The 22,134-nt window shown below is 37.6% G+C and overlaps 1 protein-coding gene across 11 annotated transcripts in view; it reads right to left on the bottom strand.

The window, feature by feature from the left end:
- BRAF (B-Raf proto-oncogene, serine/threonine kinase) overlaps positions 1-22,134 on the bottom strand; it is a 208,738-nt gene that overhangs the window by 109,930 nt on the left and 76,674 nt on the right. For 8 of the 11 annotated variants that reach the window (XM_055284224.2, XM_055284221.2, XM_055284219.2 and 5 more), the window contains exons 2-3: positions 16,413-16,514; positions 694-957 (exon numbers count right to left, since the gene is read on the bottom strand). In XM_055284224.2, coding sequence (XP_055140199.1) covers positions 694-957; positions 16,413-16,514 — 366 coding nt within the window. The remainder of the gene's footprint in view (positions 1-693; positions 958-16,412; positions 16,515-22,134) is intronic. The other 3 variants (XM_063641653.1, XM_055284223.2, XM_055284226.2) reach the window with 2 other exon arrangements.

The following is a 22,134-nucleotide window of genomic DNA, read 5'->3' on the forward strand; positions in this document are numbered from 1 at the left end:
GCACTTTTGATTTCTGTTGTCAGAGAAAAAAAATGAAAAATTTTGACTTCAGTTGTATTTGGCATTTTTATTGTCAAAAGTAACCACAGACATTTAAAAAGTAGTGTAGTGATGTATACGGATGGGTTACTTATTAAGTCTACTAACAATATTCGTTGCACTTAAGGATTATAGACCACCCACAATAATTCCACAGATTTCTCTTTAAATGCTTCAAATGTTACTTACAGGGTATGCTGTTCCAATGGTAATACTAATATTCAACAACCAAAAATTAAGTAAATGAGAGGAAACATATCAATCACATTGAACATTCAACATCTGATAATATAACTCAGAAAGGAGATTTCTCAAGGGTGAAGAATGAGGCTTACCTGACACACATTAGATAATGAACAAGCTCAAGTCTTAAAATCCTGATTTATTTTAAACTAGTGCTTAGACATGACTGTGGTTCAAGTTTGGCAGACAGGTTTAAATGTCAAATTCAACACTAGAGACAATACCATCTATTTCAGTTAAGGAATATAGACTTTGCCACCAAATAATTATATCTTTTTCATTCCTACATGACATGGATGCCTCTATTTGCATGACCTCTGAGTATGAAATAATAATATATTAATTTTCAACAACTGATCTGTCTGAAAAATACAAAGAAACAGCAAAATGGTGATATTAAAACTGACTCACCACTGTCCTCTGTTTGTTGGGCAGGAAGACTCTAACGATAGGTTTTTGTGGTGACTTGGGGTTGCTCCGTGCCACATCTGTAGGATTTTGAAAAACTGAAAGAGATGAAGGTAGCACTGAAAGGCTAGAAGAAGAAGAAGATGTAACGGTGTCCATTGATGCAGAGCTAGAAACAGAAAAATCAGTTCCGTTCCCCAGAGATTCCAATAACTGTTGTTCTCTTTGTTGGAGTGCATCTAGCTTGCTGGTGTATTCGTCATAGGCCTATAAAATAAAGCAGACTTATATTCAGTCCGGACTTTGTCCTGACATTAACAAAAGAGAACATAAAATTTTAGCCTTTGATTACAATCTTTTCACCAGTTGATAGGGTTTTAAGTTTCAAATTACAAAATAAGTGCCAGAAATACTATAAATGAATACTTTCATCTTTAAATTGATAAATTCTTTGTTATTAGATACTACACTATATTACACCTGATAAATTTGACCTATACATATGTGATATCTAGATGGTCCATGAATAATAAAAAAGCACAGTATTTCCAATTTTCTGGTCCAGTTATATTTACCTTCCAAATCGGTCTAACATAAGATAAAACACTGTATCAAGGATAAGTGTTCCTCCCATTAAGAGAATTATTTTGTCCTGGAAAAGTTGTAGGCATATGAATTCCATTAGTTCTCTCTCTCTCAACAGAAAAAGAAGTTGAAAAGGACATGAGGTATTAAAGATTTGTCCAAAAAACCCTCAAAATTTAGGACACAGTACCAGATCTCACTGTTAGCACCAAAACCTCCTTAATAGGGTTTAGAAGATATGTAACTGCCACATTCTTTCTGAAATAGTTATCAGTTAAAATACTTTATTCTTCTCAGTATGGCTGTTTGATGACTTCTTTCCCCACCAAATGCTGCTTAGAGATTGGAACTTGTATGCAAAGCCGTAAGCCTTGTGAAAAAAAAACAACAAAAAACAGAATTGTATTTGAAAATGTGGCTTATACCCTACAGCCTAGAAATTCTGGGGCTACTATCTATCCATCAGGGTATCTTCCTAGAAGTTTCATTTGACGAAGGCTATAAAGTCAAGCAACCATACAAGATACCAAATTTTAAAAGAACAGAATGACACTGAACGAATTGGAATATACAAGTCCATAGTTCTTTTAGGCATTGGTAATCCCCTCACTCACACCATGCTCTACTATTTCTACCTACCATCTCAAATAGATGCAATACTACAAACATTTATGAAAGAGAGAAGCAAAGATTTTAAAATGGCCTTTCCTGTCTCTCAAGGAGTTTACTGTTGGGCAGTGGAGTAGGACGGTGTATTTTTATTTGTGTAACTGCTGTACATGAGAAGTAAACAATATTCTTGACACAAGGTAATAATGGGGAAGGAGAATAGCCTTGAAAGGTTGGCACTTGGACGAAGAAAGTAGGGAGGAAGGAGTCCTATATATGGGAAAAATTCTGTAACAAAGAGTTTGTTTTTTCTGTAACAAAGGCAAGAAAGTTTAAGACACAGGAAAAACTATAGCTTGGTATAGCTCAACGTCATACAATACCTGGGACATAGAAAAAGATCAATATATGTTTGTGAAATTTAAATGAAGCTTTAGAAGCATCCCTATTTTCTTAAAAAAGAAAGAAAGAAATTTAAATGAAAAATAGGTAGAGAAACAATAAGGCTGAAAAGGTGAAAGGGATTAGATTGTAGAGAGTATATACGCCATGCTATAAAGTCTGAACGTAAGGGAGCAAGGGAGAATTATAAAATGTAGAGGAGAATGAAAGAGAAATTTCATTTCAATAAGGGCCACAGGACCCCGCTATGCTGCATCTTACCACATAATTTTGAAGAAAATAAGGGGGGTGGGGAACAGTAACAAGAGCTACTGAGGTAAGAGATTTAAACTTCATCAAAAGGTCTTCTTTGTTTACAGCCTGCTAGTTGCCCTACCCAGACCCTGTTTCATAGTAGATCAGGGCATTATAAACAAATAGATTCCAAATTTTCTGAGCTACAATTTGGTTTAGCTTTCAGTACCAAGGCCTAATTACTTAAGCGTATTTCTCTCAATACGATTTATTTATTAAGCCTTCAATCACTCAGTAAATATATACTGATACATGTGCTTGGCACTGTTAGGGCTCAGACTACAACCACAAATAAGACAAACACAATTCCTACTCTTTGAAGATCACATAAATGCAGTCTGGAACACAAAGGTTCCTCCTGCATGGATAAAATATTCTTATTTACTGTCACCTGAGCAAGTACAGTTACTATACAAAATAAACCTTAAGAAAAGTAATGAACAGAAAAATTTTCCAAACATATTTCCTTACCAAAATGTTAGCTTTAATTTTTGAAAGTATACTGATCCCTCCATGACAGATTATAAACTATCACTTTACCACATCTATCAATAGCTTTTCCTTTTGTTAAGTACAAAACATCTACTTATTCCATCTCTCCCCATCCTCGAAGCTGCCATCTACCAGGGCCCCTGGCTCATTTTACCTACTACCCTTGCTGCATTCAGTATGAACTTCAATTACTCTTTTAACACTCTGCCACAGATTTCTCTAAACCTCTCACCTCTAAAGGCATTTATTTCCATTCTACCTTCAAGACCTGGAGAAACATCATAGTCTTTACAAACGCAATAAAAATGATGAAAAGATGTCAATTTAGAACCTCACACACCCCTGGGGCACACATACTTATCCCAACTTCTTAAATGTCTATCTCATTACATTAATCTGTTCAAGGTCAACATTAATCTCTCAAACAGTAAGATTTGGCCATTGTTGTCTTCCTTCACATACTTTGCGGCTCACAACTGCAACAATGCCATTGGTGATATCTTAGATTTTCTGGCTAATTCTTGTTATTTTACCAACTAGTTTGCCAGATACAAATTTGGGGTAAGTCTGACCATTCAATTGTTCTATTTTTTTGCTGTCAGGTTACCACACACTGTTGGAGAAAATAATAAAACTAGTCTAATTAGTTCTATGATCAATTTATGGAACTTAGATTTGCCTGGTCCTTCACACTACTGCCTGAAAATCATGCTTGTTTTTAATATCATATTATAGTCACAACAGTTATTCCAACCTTCCTAATTCTTCTCTGGATCTTAACTTCATCCCTCAATTTTTAATTCACTCTGAAAATAACATTACCTTCAAATCCACTCTGAAGATCAAAGTCATCAAATGAAAAGTTTACTTCTTTATCTACATAATTCTCCACATCTTTCCCCATTCTTCTTCTACTCTCACTTCAGTGCTAATATTGGGTGTTTAGGGCCTTAGTCTACCATTCCCTCAGTTTTCTCTCATATCATCTACTTTTCCCTTTTCCTCTGTTTTCTCACTCTACTAATATGAGCAAGCCACTCCAACATATGTGCAAACCTCAACCACAACCACCACCACCAAAATTCTTTTGGTTATTCAAAATGCTACAGATACCAGATACTACTACTTCAGGAGACAATTTTTCAAAAACCCTATTCCTTCTCATCAAAACACTAAATATCTTTCAAAAAGTCTAATTCTAAGCTCTCTTTGCTAAAATCCAGAAGAGGTGTCCTTTATCTCCTTTAGAATATTTTATCATACTCTTCTTTATATGGCAAATTTCTCTCAACTTCAAAATAATTTTGTGAGGACTAAATGAGATAATACAAGTAAAACAAATTATTGTAGAGACTACCACATAGAAAAAAATCCAATAAATATTTGTATTAGTAATAATTGATAACCTGGGAGGCGGAGGTTGCAGTGAGTTGAGATCATGCCACTGCACTCCAGCCTGGCAACAAGAGCAAGACTCCATCTCAAAACAAACAAACAAAAAGAATCTAAGAAGACTTAATATCATTAAAATGACAACGCTTCCCAAGTTCATCTATAGATTCAATGCAATCCTTATCAAAATCTCAATTTTTTTTTGTAGAAACTGACAAGCTGATCTTAAAATTCATATGGAAATACAACAGACTTGAAATTATCAAAACAATCTTACAAAAGAAGAAAGAAGTTGGAGGACTTATACTTCCTGATTCCAAAATTTACTATAAAACTATAGTAATCAAGACAGTGTAATAATTTTGGAATAAGAACACACATACAGAACAGAATAGAACAAGGTGCAACTAGTAAATCCATAAAGGCAAAAAGTAGATCAGTGGTTGTCAGGGGCTGGAGGGAATGACTTCCAATGCATAAAGGGTTTCTTTGTGGGAATGATAAAAATATTTTAGAATCAGATAGTGGTGACAGCTGTCCATTGTGTAAATACACTAAGAACCACTGAATTACACACTTTAAAAAAGTGAATAATATAGTATGTGAATTATTTCTCAATAGAAGAAGAAATAAAACCTTACATTTACAGTCAATTGATTTTTTTTTACAATGCCGGCAAGATAATTCAATGAAGAAAGAATGGTCACTTCAACAACTGGCACTGGTACAACTGAATATCCAAATACAGAAGAATGAAGTTGGGCTACTACCTCACAACATATCCAAAAACTAACTCGAAATAGGCCAGGCATGTTGGCTCACGCCTGTAATCCCAGCATTTTGGGAGGCCAAGGCAGAAGGATCACTCGAGGCCAGGAGTTCAAGACCTGACTGGGCAACATAGACTCCATCTTTACAAAAATTAAAAATAAAACAAAATGGGTCACATACCTATTACACATTTGAGCACCCCCATTTTTCTGAGAAAGAGTTAATTATCTTTTTCTTTCCTTCTCCTCCCCACTACCTACTTAGCTCTTTAGAAATGCAATTATATGCCAGGGGTGGTGGCTCACACCAGTAATCCCAATACTTTGGGAGGCCAAGGCAGGCAGATCACTTGAGCCCAGGAGTTTGAGGCTAGCCTGGGCAACATGGTGAAACCCCATCTCTACAAAAAATACAAACTTGGCTGGGCATGGTGGCATGCATATATAGTCCCAGCCACCCAGGAGGCTGAAGCCGGAGGATCGCCTGAGCCCAGAAGGTAGAGGCTGCAATGAGCCGAGATCATGCCACTACACTCCAACCTGAGTGACAGAATGAGATTCTGTTTCAAAAAGAAAATGATGAAAGAATAAAAGAAATGCAATTATGGCTTTTTATCTCCTTTTCGCCAGACATTCCCTACAAGGCAAGTTGATCTAATTATGTGCTTAGACAATCCTGAGCGGAACTTTCACCCATCAGGAGGTTGCCTCAAGAGGTAACAGTTGATCTACAACTAAAAGTATGCCTGCTAGAGTTTTCAGCCACCTCTGAGGTATTTTTGCCCATGAAGCCACCAACTTGACTGCCTGAAAGGGAAGGCACCAAAGGGAATATGCAGATCTTCCACCTGCTCATTTCTGCCCCCGTGTAGGCACCTTCTTTAAAAGCACCCACTTTCTGCTCCAACAGGGAAGCAGTACCCTTAAGGCAGGAAGCCTGTACTTCTTCTTCCTTTAAGCTAACTTTGGAATAAAAAAGTCACTTTATACTAGACTTTGCTCTTACTAATTGGACTCTGCAGGCAGCAAGCAACTAAACCTGTTTTGGCTATATAACTAATACTATAAAACTCCCAGGAAAAAACACAGGAGTAAATCATCCTGACCTTTGATTAGGCAATGGTCTCTCATATATGATACACCAAAAGCACAGCAACCACAGAAAATAGATAAACTGGAATTCCATCCACATTTAAACTTTTGTACTTCAAAATACAAAATTGAAAGAGTGGGAAAAAATACCACAGAACGGGAGAAAATATTTGCAAGTCATGGATCTACTATCTAGAATATATAAAGAACTCCTGGCCAGGTGCGGTGGCTCACACCTATAATCCCAGCACTTTGGGAGGCCGAGACGGGCAGATCACTTGAGTCCAGGTGTTTGAGACCAGCCTGGGCAACATGGCAAAACCCCATCTCTACAAAAAATACAAAAATTATCCGGGCACAGTGATGCACGCCTGTAGTCCCAGCTGCCCGGGAGGCTGAGGTGGGAGGATGGCTTGAGCCTGGGAGGCAGAGGTTGCAGTCAGTCAAGATGGCACCCCTGCATTCCAGCCTGGGTGACTCTGCCATCTTGGCTCACTGCAACCTCCGCCTCCCAGGCTCAAGCGATCCTCCCATCTCAGCCTCCCGGGCAGCTGGGACTACAGGCATGCACCACCGCGCCTGGATAATTTTTGTATTTTTTGTAGAGACGGGGTTTCGCCATGTTGCCCAGGCTGATCTCGAACTCCTGGACTCACCCACCTCGGCCTCCCAAAGTGCTGGGATTACAGGTGTGAGCCACCATGCCTGGCCTAAAGAACTCTTACAACTCAGTAATAAAAGGACAAACCCAGTTTTTTTAAGTGGGCAAAGGATTTGAATAGACATTTCTCCAAAGAAGATATACAAATGGCTAACAAGAACATGAAAAGATGTTCTATATTATTAGTCATTAGGAAACTGCAAATCAAAACCAAATGAAATACCAATTCACACCTACTAAGATGGCTTTAATTAAAAAACAAATAGATAATAACAAGTGTTGATGAGGATGGAGAGAAACTGTAACCCTCATACATTGCTGTTAGGAATACAAAATAGTGCAGCAACTTTGAAAAACTGTCTGGCAGTTAGTTCCTCAAAGTGTAAAACAGAGTTACCACAAGACCCAGCAATTCTATTCCTAGGCATACAGCCAGGAAAAATGAAAATATATCTACACAAAAACTTGCACGTGAATGTTCATGGTGGCATTATTAATAATAGCCAAAACATATAAGTAGCCTAAATGTTCATCAGTTGATGAATGGATAAACAAAACATGACATATGTGTATGATGAAATATTCAGCCATAACAAGAAATGAAGTACTGATACATACTACTACATAAACAAACTTTGGAAACATTATATTAAGTAAAAGCAGCCAGTCACAAAAGGCCACATAATGTAATTCTATTTATATGAAATATTTCAACCAGCAAATCCATAAAGGCAAAAAGTAGATCAGTGGTTGTCAGGGGCTGCAGGGAATGACTACTAATGCATAAAGGGTTTCTTTTGGGGAGTGATAAAAATGTTTTGGAATAAGATAGTGGTGAATATAGTAAAAACCACTGAATTACACAGTTTTAAAAAGTTAATCGTATAGTATGTGAATTATTTCTCAATTAAAATAGAAGGGAAAAAATCTAAGGATCTATTTAATTTCAATGTAATGAGAAAAAGCAGTGAAATAAAAATTTTATTTTTTATCTTTAATTAAATTTAGTCTAATTATTCTTACTCTCCCAAGATAAAATGAAATCTTACAAACTGCCCATAAATAATATATAATGGACTATTCTGCATTCCACAGGAAGCACCCAGCTTCCAGTATTCATTTCATTGAAGGGTTTGACACAATGCCTCTGTATTATTCTAGGTTCTGTATAGACTAAAAATCAGAGAGGTTGCCAAGCGTTAAGAATGATAAGGTGATTAAACGCATGGGCTGTAAATTCAGAACGTCTGGGATTCAAACCTTGGCTACCATTTACAAGTTGTGTAACCTTGGCCGTATTATTAAATCCCTCTGTGCCTGAATTGCTTCATTTATAAAATGGAAATGAGAATAGTTAAGTGTAACTCAAAGGGTAGGCTGAAGATTAAATGAACTAATATATGATTAGTACCTGATATATAGTAAGTACGCAGTAAATGTCAGGAGCTGTTACTGTCTTCATCAGTCTACAGGGAACTGTAGGATTCAACCATAAATTCTGAAGTAGTTAGGACTCAGCTGTAGGGTGATTACAGAGACAGTATCCCTTCACCTCTGGGCTCCAATAAATCAAGTACAGAAAGAAGAATCTACTACTAGAAAAGCATCTAGCATTATATCTTACACATACAAGGCATTCCAATAATTTGTTGGATAAATGAATATGGAAACACTGAGAGGAAATGAAGAAACTCTGGGGAACAACTTTTCAGAGTAAACTTATCTTTTCTTCCTTTGGATGATGGTAGAAAAAAGGGAACCAAAGATCAACTGAGAAGATAAATTTGAAATTCTTTAGAGACTGTATCTCATATTTCACTGTAGTTATCATCGAGGGAATCAATAGAATGTTAACTGTTATCTGCCAGTAGGAGAACATCTAGAACTGAAAAGATGGCTTTTAAATAAATTAGCACATGGGAAAAAGAAAATCAAGAGGATTTCTGATGGTGGTGTAACCAATTTCTCTGTTTTGCTACAATGAAGAGAAGAAGCAAGAACAAGTAGTTGATGATTTATCTTCCTACAGAAATTTAAAAGGGGTTTCTGTTGAAATGTTATAGAATAAAATAATCATAGCACAACTTCTACTTGACAGCATACAAACTAATCTGAAGAAAAATTGTGAACACTGGAAATTTTTGACTTATTAGACTCTTATTTCAGGAAATGTAAGCATAGTCACTGATATAGGGGTGATATGTGACCTCATTCTAGTCAATGAGATATAAAAGGAAGAGTTATAGTGGATTTTTGAGAAAGATTTTCCTCCTAGCAAGAGCTTAGTATACAAGAGAATTTCTCTGTTCTCTGCTTTCTGCTTTGAGGAGTTGTATGAGGGAAAGATCTTAAAAATCTGCTGTGGTCTTGACAGAAAAGCCAAAGGGACTATAGAGATTCAACCAAGTATCTGACAACTGAGCTGTAGAACTAGTCTTACAATAATTTACCTCTATGCTTCTTGCTTTGTGAAAGGAAATGAAAATCCCTATTTGTTCCAGAAACTTATTCTTGAAGGGTTCTGTTTCTTGCAGTTAAACGCATTTATAATTTTTATGGATCTGGATTTATTCCTTAATTTTTCTCATGTTTCCTCTAAAATTTCCCATCTCTCTGCTTTCTAGAACATTTATCTTCCAATATTTATTTTTCAACATTTATTTATATATATACAACACATACATATATACACATATACATACCTGTATGTCTGTATATACATATATTTTTAAAAATTTCTGGGCTGGGCACAGTGGCTCACGCCTGTAATCCCAGCACTTTGGGAGGCCGAGGCGGGTGGATCACAAGGTCAGGAGATCGAGACCATCCTGGCTAACATGGTGAAACCCTGTCTCTACTAAAAATACAAAAACAAAATTAGCTGGGTGTGGTGGCGGGCACCTGTAGTCCCAGCTACATGGGAGGCTGAGGCAGGAGAACGGCGTGAACCCGGGAGGTGGAGCCTGAAGTGAGCCAAGATTGCACCACTGCACTCCAGCCTGGGTGACAGAGCGAGTCCGTCTCAAAAAAAAAAAAAAAAAAAAAAAAATTCTAGCTATTAATTGGAATTAGTTTAGCCTGTGCAGTCTAACGCTAGCCAACAGGGGAACGACACAGCAGCAAGGGCCACATGCGTATGGGATAAGAACCCCTTACCCTCCCTTGTCCAAGTGTGCGCTCACCATTCCTCCATCTGTAAGGGCGTACCCTTCTATAGAAGTAACTTGCCTTGCTGAGAATTAAAAAGAAAATTTAAAAAATAAAAATAAAAATAAATTTCTGGCTATTGTATTTTTAATTTCTAAGAGGTCTTTATTGTTCTGTTACTTTTGCTTCTTTGGCACTGCTACAAAACAAGACTGGACTAATAGATCTTATCTCTGATGTTAATTATAGTTATTTTTAAGTTTTATTCTGTTTTCTGCACTGTTTCTGAGTTTCTGTTGACCATTTCTGCTGTTGTCTTTCCTACTGACAGCTTTCTTTAAATATCTGGTTATTCTTAACTATCCACTCATATTTCAGAGTTAAGAAGTCTTAAGATGTCAGTATTAACCAAAGCAATCTACAGATTCAATCCAATCCCTATCAAAATCCTGATGACCTATTTGTAGAAAGAGAAACATTCTTTATAAAATTCACATGGAGGCCGAGCACAGCGGCTTGCACCTGTAATCCCACCACTTTGGGAAGCCAAGGCAGGTGGATCACTTGAGGTCAGGAGTTCGAGACTGGCCTGGTCAACATGGTGAAACTCCGTCTCCACTAAAAATACAAAAGCTAGGCATGGTGGCGGGTGCCTGTAATCCCAGCTACTCAGGAGGCTGAGGCAGGAGAATCACCTGAACCTGGGAGGTGGAGGTTGCAGTGAGCCAAGATCACACCACTGCACTCCAGCCTGGGTGACAAAGCGAGACTCCATCTCAAAAAAAAAGGAATCTCAAGGGATCCTGAATAGCCAAAACAATTTTGAAAAAGAACAAAGTTGGAGAACTCACATTTCCTGATTTCAAAACTTACTACAAAGCTAGTGTAATCAAAACAGTATGATGACAGCATAAAGACAGATATATAGACCAATGGAATAGAAAGCCCAGAAATAAACTCTTGCATATATAGTCAAATGGTTTTTCGACAAGGGTGCCAAGGCCATTCAGTCTTTTCAACAAATGATGCTGAGAAACTGGGTATCCATATGCAAAAGAATGAAGGTGGACCCTTACCTTACATCATATATGAAAATTAACTCAAAATGGATCAAAGACCCAAATGCAAGAGCATTTGGGAGAAGAATGTCATGGCATTGGATTTGGTGATGATTTCTTGGATATGATATTAAAGGCAAGAGCAACAAAAAGAAAAATAGATAATTTGGACTCAAAAACTATAAGCAGAGTAAAAAGGGAACCCACACAATGGGAAAAATAATTGCAAATTAAATATCCAATAAGAACTGATATCTAGAATATATCAGGCATTTCTCAAAAAAGATATACAAATGGCCAATAAGCACATAAGAAAAGGCTCAACATTGTTAGTCATCAGGAAAATGCAAATCAGCATCATAATAAGGTATCACTTCACACACATTAGGCTATTTTTTTCATTTTGTCTTGTTTTGTTTTGTTTGAGACAGAGTCTTATTCTGTCCCCCAGGTTGAAGTGCAGTGGCATGACCTCGGCTCACTGCAACCTCTTCTCCTGGATTCAAGCGATTCTCCTGCCTCAGCCTCCTGAATTGCTGGGATTACAGGCGTGCACCACTACGCACACCTGTAATTTTTGTATTTTTTAGTAGAGACAGGATTTCATCATGTTGGTCAGGCTGGTCTCAAACTCTTGACCTCGTGATCTGCCCACCTTAGCCTCCCAAAGTGCTGGGATTACAGGTGTGAGCCACTGCGCTCAGCCTAGGCTATGGTTTTTTTTAATCAACCAAAAACAATAAGTGTTGGTAAGGATGTAAAAAATTAGAACCCCATATGATGTAAGTGTTGGTATTTTTTGTATTTTTGTATTTTTTAGTAGAGACAGGATTTCATCATGTTGGTCAGGCTGGTCTCAAACTCCTGACCTCGTGATCTGCCCACCTTAGCCTCCCAAAGTGCTGGGATTACAAGTGTGAGCCACCGTGCTCAGCCTAGGCTATGGTTTTTTTAATCAACCGAAAATAATAAGTGTTGGTAAGGATGTAAAAAATTAGAACCCCATACAATGCCATAAGGATGTAAAAAATTAGAACCCCATATAAAACAGGGCAGGTGCTACAGAAAAAGGTGTGGCAACTCCAGAAAAAATAATCATAAAATCACCATGTGATCCTGCAATTCTACTCCTGGTATATACCCCAAAGAAGTAAAAGGAACTCAGATACTCGTACACCCATGTTCACAGCATTATTGATAATAGCCAAAACGTAGAAGCAACCCAAGTGTCCACTGGTGGATGAATGAATAATCAAAATGTGGTAAATACATACAATGAACAGATTATTATTCAGCCTTAAAAAGGAAAAAAATTTTGATATATGCATTATCCTTGTTGCAACATGGATAAACCTCAAAGACATTAAGCTAAATGAAATAAGCCAGTCACAAAAGGACAAATATTACATGATTACATGATACCATTAATATGAAGTTCCTGGTAGTCCAATTCATAGATCATAGAGACAGAAAGTAGAATGGTGGTTGCTATGAACTAGGGAAAGAAGGAAATAGAGATTTAGTGTTTAATGGCTAGAGAGTTTCAGTTTTGGATGATAAAATTTCTAGAAATGGATGGTGGTGAATGATACACAAAAACATGAATGGACTTAATGCCATAGAACCATATACTTAAAAATGGTTAAAATGGTAAATTTTGTTAGGCATATTTTACCCCAATAAAAAAAAAAAAGGTGTTAAGGAATCTTAAATGGCAGATGAGAAACCTGCAGAACGGTGGGTCTCAGTGAGTAATCAGTAGATCTGGCTCTTCACTGATGGGCCTTCAAATATCAGTATGTACAGGTCTTTTCTCTTGGGCTGGTTAGAGTCCACTCACAGTATATAAAATGGTGACGGCCAGGCACCGTGGCTCATGCCTGTAATCCTAGCACTTAGGGAGGCCGAGGCAGGTGGATGACTTCAGGTCAGGAGTTTGAGACAAGCCTGGCCAACATAGTGAAACCTGTCTCCACTAAAAATACAAAAATTAGTCGGGTGTCATAGCGCACACCTGTAATCCCAGCTACTTGGGAGGCTGAGGCAGGAGAATCGCTTGAACCCAGGAGAGGAGGTTGCAGTGAGCTGAGATTGTGCTACTGCACTCCAGACTGGGCAACAGAGTGAGACTCCATCTCAACAAAAAATAAAAAAATAAAATGGTGATAAGTGCAATGTTCTAAAACTCATTTATATGTTCATTGTCTATATATCCATCCCCTCATTAAAACATAAGCTTAAAAAGGCAGAGATTGTTGGCCATTTTTTTAAAAACTGCTATTCCCGGCCAGGCATGGTGGCTCATGCCTGTAATCCCAGCACTGTGAGAGGCCAAGGCGGGCAGATCACCTGAGGTCAGGAGTTTGAGACCAGACTGGTCAACATGCTGAAACCCCGTCTCTACTAAAAATACAAAAATTAGCTGGGTGTGGTGGTGCATGCCTGTAATCCCAGCTACTTGGGAGGCTGAGGTAGGAAAACTGCTTGAACCCGGGAGGTGGAGGTTGCAGTGAGCCAAGATTGTGCCACTGCACTCCAGCCCAAGAGACAGCAAGATTCCATCTCGGGGAAAAAAAAAAACAGACAGACAATTGCTATTCCCCAAGGCCTAGAACAGTACAAGATAAATCAACTATTTATAGAATTCTTAATATCTGAATCAGGAACTATGTTATTTCATAATTATAAACTCAATTAATCCTTATATTACCCAAGGTGTGATATTATTCCCACTTTACTAATGAGGTGGGGTATAAGAAGGCTGGATATCTTGAGTACAGAAACTAGGCCAGAGTTGGGATTCAAACATGGAGTCTGTATGACTCCATGGCTCATCGTAATCATTATATTATACTGCCGCCTTCAGTGTGTGTGTATGTACATGTGGTATATGCATACCTTTACATACTACATACACATAATACACACACATTGTATACCACAAGTCCCCAAGATAAGAATCTGTGAGTTATAGTCTGATGTATGCTGTCCTACTCAGATTTAATTTTAATAAGTAGTTCAATTTTGTATGTCTGAATCTAAAAGAACCAACCAAAAAGACTGTATCTAATAAAAGGTCCATAAATTATGTTACAAAGAATGGCTGAAGGGAATAGAAATATTTAGCCCAAATAAGAAAAGCTGTCTGGGGGGTGAAAGTGGGGAAAGAGAGAGACAATGTCATGATAAAGGTAGAATAAGATAGAGATCAAGAGCACAGATTTCTGACTTAGCTATCTGCCTTCTTCCCTAACTTGCAGTGTCACCTTAGTTAAGTTACTTAACCTCTCTCTGTTTTTTCACTTGTAAAATGGGAATAACAAAAATATCCAGTACCTAGTATCTTGCTCAAAGTAACTATAAAAAATGAATTAAGCAATAAAATGCATTTAACACAGTACTGGGCGCAGAATAAGAAGCTCTAAGGTTTGTTGTTGTTAGTGATCAGTCTTCAAATAGTAAAAAGCCTGAAGAGATATGTGAGGAGGGGGCAGTGAATCACTGCTATAGTGGGACATAGTTATTGATGCAAATGAATTACATCTCAGCATGGGTTCAAAGTCTGCAAGACACAGAAATGGTTGGAAGAAAAATTGCTGGTTATATTGTCTAATTCTGATTAATAAAAAATTGCCTAATGGGTGCAGGAAATCAACATGGCACATGGATACATATGTAACAAACCTGCACATTGTGCACATGTACCCTAAAACCCTAAAGTATAATAAAAAAAAAAAAATAAAATAAAATGCAAAATGAAAAAAAAAAAAAAAAAAAATTGCCATTCTCATTAGCAGTACTTGCTTCCTTATGACAACTTTGATCAGCCTCCTAATAATATATGTATAGAAGATAGCACAGGATATTAGGAAGTACACTAACTAGTAATGAGAAATAAGAATTCTAGTCCTAGCTTTGATATTAACTAGGAGTGTGATCTGGAATGAGCCATATGAAGAAGAAGAGAAAGAAAACAGCATATTAGCTGTTATTTCCAAACTTCCAAGTTTACTTCAGAAATATAAACTTAACTTTCTCATAAAATACTTAAGACTTAACTTGCCCTTCAGAAAGTAATTAAATTACTAAGTTACAAATTTAGTTTAGAAGTCTTTCAATCTGTATTTAAAAGTCTCTGGTATTTGGAGCCAAATGGCAACCTGATCATTTCTAATTTAGAGTTCTCCATCTCCTTGCATCACTAGTGATGATAGCTGAGCCAGCTTTTATAAAGAAAGGGTGTGTAGGGTAGTGGTGAGCAGTGTGGGCTGTAGAGCCTTACCACCTAGATTCTGTAACACCTTGTTGGCTGTGGAGTCTGACTGACTACTTAAGAAAACTAATGCTAAGAAAGCTCATCTGTGATTATAACAGCACCTACTAACTCATAGGATTAATGAATATACATTTATAATTATGCTCAAGGCTTGACACAAACCTCAAGGCTTTATTAAACAGTAAAGCTAAACAATGTTGAGCTATTTAAAAATTATAAATTTTACCTATAAGGAAGCAGAAACCAATTTTGGGGAAGACTCATTCTGGAAAAAATAGTTTAAAAAATTGCCCCATTTTCCAATATGGTAACTGGTTTGCTGAGCTCCAAAACTGTGTGCTTTCTCTTTAAAAAAAAAAAAAAAAATTGGCTGGGCGTGGTGGCTCACACCTGTAATCCCAGCACTTTGGGAGGCCAAGGTGGGTGGATCACAAAGTCAGGAGTTCGAGATCAGCCTGGCCAATATGGTGAAACCCCATCTCTACTAAAACTACAAAAATTAGGTGGATGTGGTAATGTGCGGCTGTAGTCCCAGCTGCTCAGGAGGCTGAGGCAGGACAATCGCCTGAAGCTGGGAGGTGGAGGTTGTAGTGAGCCAAGATTGTGCCACTGCACTCCAGCCTGGGCGACAGAGTGAGACTCCGTCTCAAAATAATAATAATAATAATAATAAAATAAAAATAAAAATTTAATTCAGAGTAATACCTTGAAGTTTATATGACTTCCCCCTTAGTTCTGATGTTTTCTAAATTATAAAATACATGTTTATTGTAAGTGACACAAAACAAGATTAAGAAGTATAATATAGGCAAAGCTAATTCTCTCTTCCCAAATCTATTCCTAATCCCACCTCCTAAAATAATCAAGATTATCAGTACAAATGTTTTTATAAGTTCATTTTTTTCTTTTCAAAATTACTACAGATATGATACTCAAAAGCTTACCTCCAGATATATTGATGGTGGATTATGCTCCCCACCAAATTTGTCCAATAGGGCCTCTATATGTTCCTGTGTCAACTTAATCATTTGTTTGATATTCCACACCTAAAAAATATTTTAAAAGAATTTAAATAAAAATCACTTAGGATATGAATTAGAAATATTTTAACGTAGACAACTACATTACAATAACTGCCAGTGTTCCTCAAATTTTGAGCTTAGAGATCATTTAGTATAGTGGTTTTTCTCTTTTATTATTAAACATCTTTAAATTTTTTTCTACCCCAGTAATACAACGTATTCTCAACTATAAAAGATTCAAATAATACATGAATATTCAGAATAAACCATGAAATCTCTCTTCATCTTCCTCACATTCCCAGGCCCCCTTTCAAAAAGGTTAAGTACTGTTTATGGTTTGGTGAGCAGCCTTCCATGTCTCCCTTTTACTCATGGAAAAAACATTAAGACATACATATATGAAATGTACAAATATAATTAAATACTATATATAAAATACTTTTAACACTTGCTTTTTTCACGGAGTAATGCCTCAGAAGTCTCTCCACGTCAATATGCATATATTTTACTCCCTAATGGTTATATAGCATTCATTTCATAGCATTGACTGCTTATTTCAACAGTCTCTAAACTTCAGTGGTATCCAGGGGTTAGGTGGGCATAGACAATTTTAAGAGAATTTCCAGATCCTCAAGTTTTATCTGTATGCTCCCTGATTGATCTGCTTAAGAACTGGTTCTCCTTGCCTACTTCCTCTTTTAAAATAATTATTTTCCACTTTATAAAAGAAAGGCAAAGTTCTTTTCCACCTCAAATACTACTAAGATGCACCATTCTGAGATGTATAAATTCCAAAGTACCTAACAAATAGACAATTAAATAGGGAAATTCCTTGAGAGAAAAGGGGGAAAAATTAAGAGCAGGACCATATTTTATCAATGAAACAAATTTGTGGCAAGGCTCCAAGCCTTACCCATCTATCCAGCCAGCCAGACTAGAATCCAGAAGTTTAGTGGTTATTAAAAGGCACATATTAGTATATCTGTTTTAAGATAAATAAGTAATCAGGTTTTTTTTTTCTTAATAAAAAAGAAAAACAGTCCAATTTGTCTGGTTTGATAGTGAGAACTGGCTATTAGGCTATATGGAAGATTCTATTTCTAAGTTGAATGATCTAAATCTGCAGCTTTAAGGCTTGTCCAAAAAATGTATTTAACATGAATATAACACACAGTAGAAATTACGGCCTTTTAAACTATTCAAAGTTATAATGAAAAAATGTCAGATATCAATTTTTAAATGTACAGGGAAATAAATGAAAAAAAAAAAAGAGTTCCAAATCTCCTGGTTTATTTAATAGTTTCCTTACTAAAGGACATTTAGATTATTCCATTTCCTCAACATCAAACAATACTTCAACAAATAGTTCTGAACTGCTTTTCAGAGTAAAGGTGCAAATTTTATTTTTTGGTATCTAGGTATAGGATTCCAAGATTGAAGGATATATCTATTTTAAAATTTAATAAATATGCCAAATGGTCTTCCAAAAGAAGAAATGTATCAAGCCAAGTCCCTATCTGCAGGGTGTAAGTCCACTCTTTTCCCCACAATCTCACCAACACCCGGCACCATCACACTTCTAAACTTTTGCCAGTCTGAAAGGGAAAAGGCAGTCATGTTTTAATTTATATTTCTGACAAAGTTGAGCACTTTTTATGCTTACTGGCCATTTGAGATTTTGGAAAATTCCCTATACTGTACTCCCTTTTATTCTATTGAGTTGTTTGTTTTTTCCATATTCATTTATAGATAGTCTTTATTCTGGATATTAATCTTTATTCTTCTACAAATGTTAAGGTCTTTCAATTGTTTTTCATGACTCTTGTCATATAAAGTCTTGCTACTCAAAGTGTGAGTCCATAGACCAGAAGCAGCAGCATCTTCTGAAAGATTGTGAGAACAGCAGAAGCTGGCCTAGCACAGTGGCTCACATCTGTAATCCCAACACTTTGGGAGGCCAAAGCAGGTGGATCGCTTGAGCCCAGGAGTTCACAACCAGCCTGGGCAACATAGCAAAACTCCATCTCTATAAAAAACACAAAAATTAGCCGGGCATGGTGGTGCATGCCTGTAGTCCCAGGTACTCAGAAGGCTGATGTGGGAGGATTACCTGAGCCCAGGAGGTTGAGGCTGCGGTGAGCCGTGAGTGCACCACTGCACTCCAGCCTGGGCAACATAGTGAGACTGTTTCTACCGCTGCCCCACAACCTGCCAAAAAAACAAAAAACAAAAAACAAACAAACAAAAACACACAGCAGAAGCTCAAGCTCCATCTCAGATCTACTGAAGTTTAACAAAATGATTCATATGCATATTAAAGTCTGAGAAGCAATGATAGAGGTTCCAAATTGTTTTTCCAGTCAGGTATTTCAACATTTTCTTTCATGATGCCTTTGCTAATTTCTCATATCTCCAGAAAGTGTCAGATGGCTTTTTTTATCAAGCTACACTTACTCCCTAGGTGATCTCATCCAATCTTGTATCTTTATATGCCAACTATGAACTGATGAAGCCCAAAATTTAAAATCCAACTCTACCTTTTCCTCTCAACACCAGATTCCTAACTGCCTGCTGAATATGTCTACTAGTATACCTAATAGGCATTTCAAACTTAACATGTTCAAAGACTAACTTCTGATCTCCCCCATCACCCCCACAAAACTTGTTTTTCCTAGTCTCTTTACCTCAGAAAATAAGCTCCATTCTTTGAGTAAACCAAAAACTTCAGCATCATCCTTGACTCTTTTCTCACATCTGACAATCCATCTCAATCCATCTCCAAATCAAATTACATATAGATACTAGTCACCTTCTCTACCATTACCACCCTCGTCTAAGCCACCTTCATTTCTCTCTTAGTTTATTAACAACAGTTTCTGAAATGGCCTCTCCTCTTTCATGCCTAGAATGGCACAGTAGCTATTCTTCAAAAACTATAACTGCAGGCCGTGCACGATGGCTCACGCCTGTAATCCCAGCACTTTGGTAGGCTGAGACGGGAGGATCGCAACATAATAGGACTCTGTCTCTACAAAAAAAAAAAAAAAAAAAAAAAAAATTTAGCCAGACGTGGTGGTGTGTGCCTGTGGTCCCAGAGGCTGAGGTGGGAGGATCGCTTGAGCCTGGGAAGTTGAGGCTGCAATGAGCTATGATCGTGCCACCCCAACCTAGGCAACAGAGTGAATCCCATCTCAAAAACAAAACTATAACTGCAGATCACATGTCATTCTCTTGCTCAAAACCCTCCACTGGCTTCCCCACTAAAAATCACCAAAGCCATGACCTGGCCCTCTGCTATCTATCTTCATTTCTTACTGTTTTCCCCGTCACTCATCCCTCTCCAATCACACTTGGCCTCACTGAACGTGCCAAGTATACTCCCAGTGCAGGACTTGTGAATTTACTATTCCTTCTGCCTGGAATGCTCTTCCCCTAAGATTTCTATAAGGTTTGCTATCTTACCAAGTTCATTCATCTCTTTATCCCAATGTCACCTTATCAATGAAGGATTCTCTAACCTTCTCATTTAGAAAGGCTCTATCCCTCTCATTCCTTAAAGGCACAGAGTCAGTTTCTATACCCTTTGTTAATTTTATTTGTTCCGTAGCATACGTGACCACCTTACTATATATATTTTACGTGTTCATTTTGTTATTGGTGTGTGTCTTCCCCACTCCCCAACAGAATAAAGTCCAGGAGGGCATGGGTTGTCTTATTTTTTCTGATTTATCCCCAGAGCTAGAACAGTGCCTAGCATACAATAAGCACTCAAGCATGTATTTGTTTAAAAAAAAGAATACTTTATTTATTTTTAAAACAGGGTCTCCGTCTCCCAGGCTGGAGTGCAGTGACACAATCTTGGTTTACTGCAGCCTCAGCCTCCCTGGCATCAATCCTCCCACCCCAGACTCCCAAGTAGTTGGGACTATAGGCGCACAGCAGCACACCTGGCTAATTTTTGTATTTTTAGTAGAGATGGGGTTTTGCCACTTTGTCCAGGATGGATCTTTCCTTAGAGCATCTGTCTATGATGTGTTCACTGATCAACTGGGCAAAACTGTTTTCTAAGTCATAATTTGATAACATAAAGTTGATTATGTTTTCCACATCTATTAGCTACTTTAAGATCAGAAACATTTTCTTTTTTTGTCCCCTCATGATTTATTTTGGTGTCTTAGTCATAATAGGTACGCAATTAAAGCTGAAGATTTAAGTGGGTTTCAGAATAGGGTAAGAAAGAAAACAGGTCATCCTAGTTCAGTGATTCTTTCTTAGGTCCAGTAAATTCAGGACAATATTACCCACATTCCCTTTTTTTTTTTTAATGTTCCATAGCAACTCATATACAGTTAGCATAAAGAACTATTTCTCCCGAAGGATGGGAGAGAGAAAGTGGGGGAAAATAATCAGAGATGAGAAATGAAGAGAATGAGCTGATTAGAATAAAATTTTCTTGCTGGGGTATAAAAAATGGTTAAGATTGGGCTGGGAGTGGTGGCTCACACCTGTAATCCCAGCACTTTGGGAGGACGAGGCGGGTGGATCACTTGAGGTCAGGAGTTCGAGACCAGCTGGCCAACATGGTGAAACCCTGTCTCTACTAAAAATAAAAAATTAGCCAGGCGTGGTGGCGTGTGCCTCTAATCCCAGCTACCCAGGAGGCTGAGGCAGGAGATTCACTGGAACCCGGGAGGCGGAGGTTGCAGTGAGCCAAGATTGCGCCGCTGCACTCCAGCGTGGATGACAAGAGCAAGACTTCATCTCAAAAAAAAAGTAAAAGAAAATGTTAAGATTGGCTAGGTATAGTGGGGCCAGACCATAAGTATCTGGAAGTCAGGTTTTTTATCTCCCCAAAGAAGAGTAATTTTATATCCAAAGAATAAACAAAAGTCACAATGACCCTTGTTGGAATTTTAAAGAATGTGTTTGGGAGAGAAAGTCTTTCAGAATCTCCAGAAGAGTCAGAGAAAGAACTTTGATGACTCTTATAAAATAGAGATATATTAAAAAGTAGAATAAGATACTGAAAAGCTAACAGTAGGTACATAGTTAAAACATCTTCTTGGGAAAAAAGAAAAATCTGCTACCACAATCCTAAAAGGGAGATGAAAAAATTAAAAACAAAACTAAAAACTTCAAGAAAGTTACTAAAAGATCTCCTCTCAGCCGGGCGCGGTGGCTCACACTTGTAATCCCAGCACTTTGGGAGGCCGAGGCAGGCGGATCACGAGGTCAGGAGATCGAGACCACGGTGAAACCCTGTCTCTACTAAAAATACAAAAAATTAGCCGGGCGTGGTGGCGGGCGCCTGTAGTCCCAGCTACTCGGAGAGGCTGAGGCAGGAGAATGGCGTGAACCCGGGAGGCGGAGCTTGCAGTGAGCCGAGAATGCGCCACTGCACTCCGGCCTGGGTGACAGAGCGAGACTCTGTCTCGGGAAAAAAAAAAAAAGATCTCCTCTCCTGTTTTAATCTCTTCAGTAGACCACAGCTATTACAGCCAAGCAAGCTTAGTAAATAATTGATCATTTTTAGTGACTTTACAAATGGCAAAACTCCTTCTCCAAAAAAAAGACTGAGAATTTTTTAAAAAAAATACTAGAAGATGCCCATGTTAAAATATAAATGCAGACAAACTGCTACGGA

This window comes from Symphalangus syndactylus, chromosome 6 (assembly GCF_028878055.3).
Source record: "Symphalangus syndactylus isolate Jambi chromosome 6, NHGRI_mSymSyn1-v2.1_pri, whole genome shotgun sequence".
Taxonomy (NCBI): domain Eukaryota; kingdom Metazoa; phylum Chordata; class Mammalia; order Primates; family Hylobatidae; genus Symphalangus; species Symphalangus syndactylus.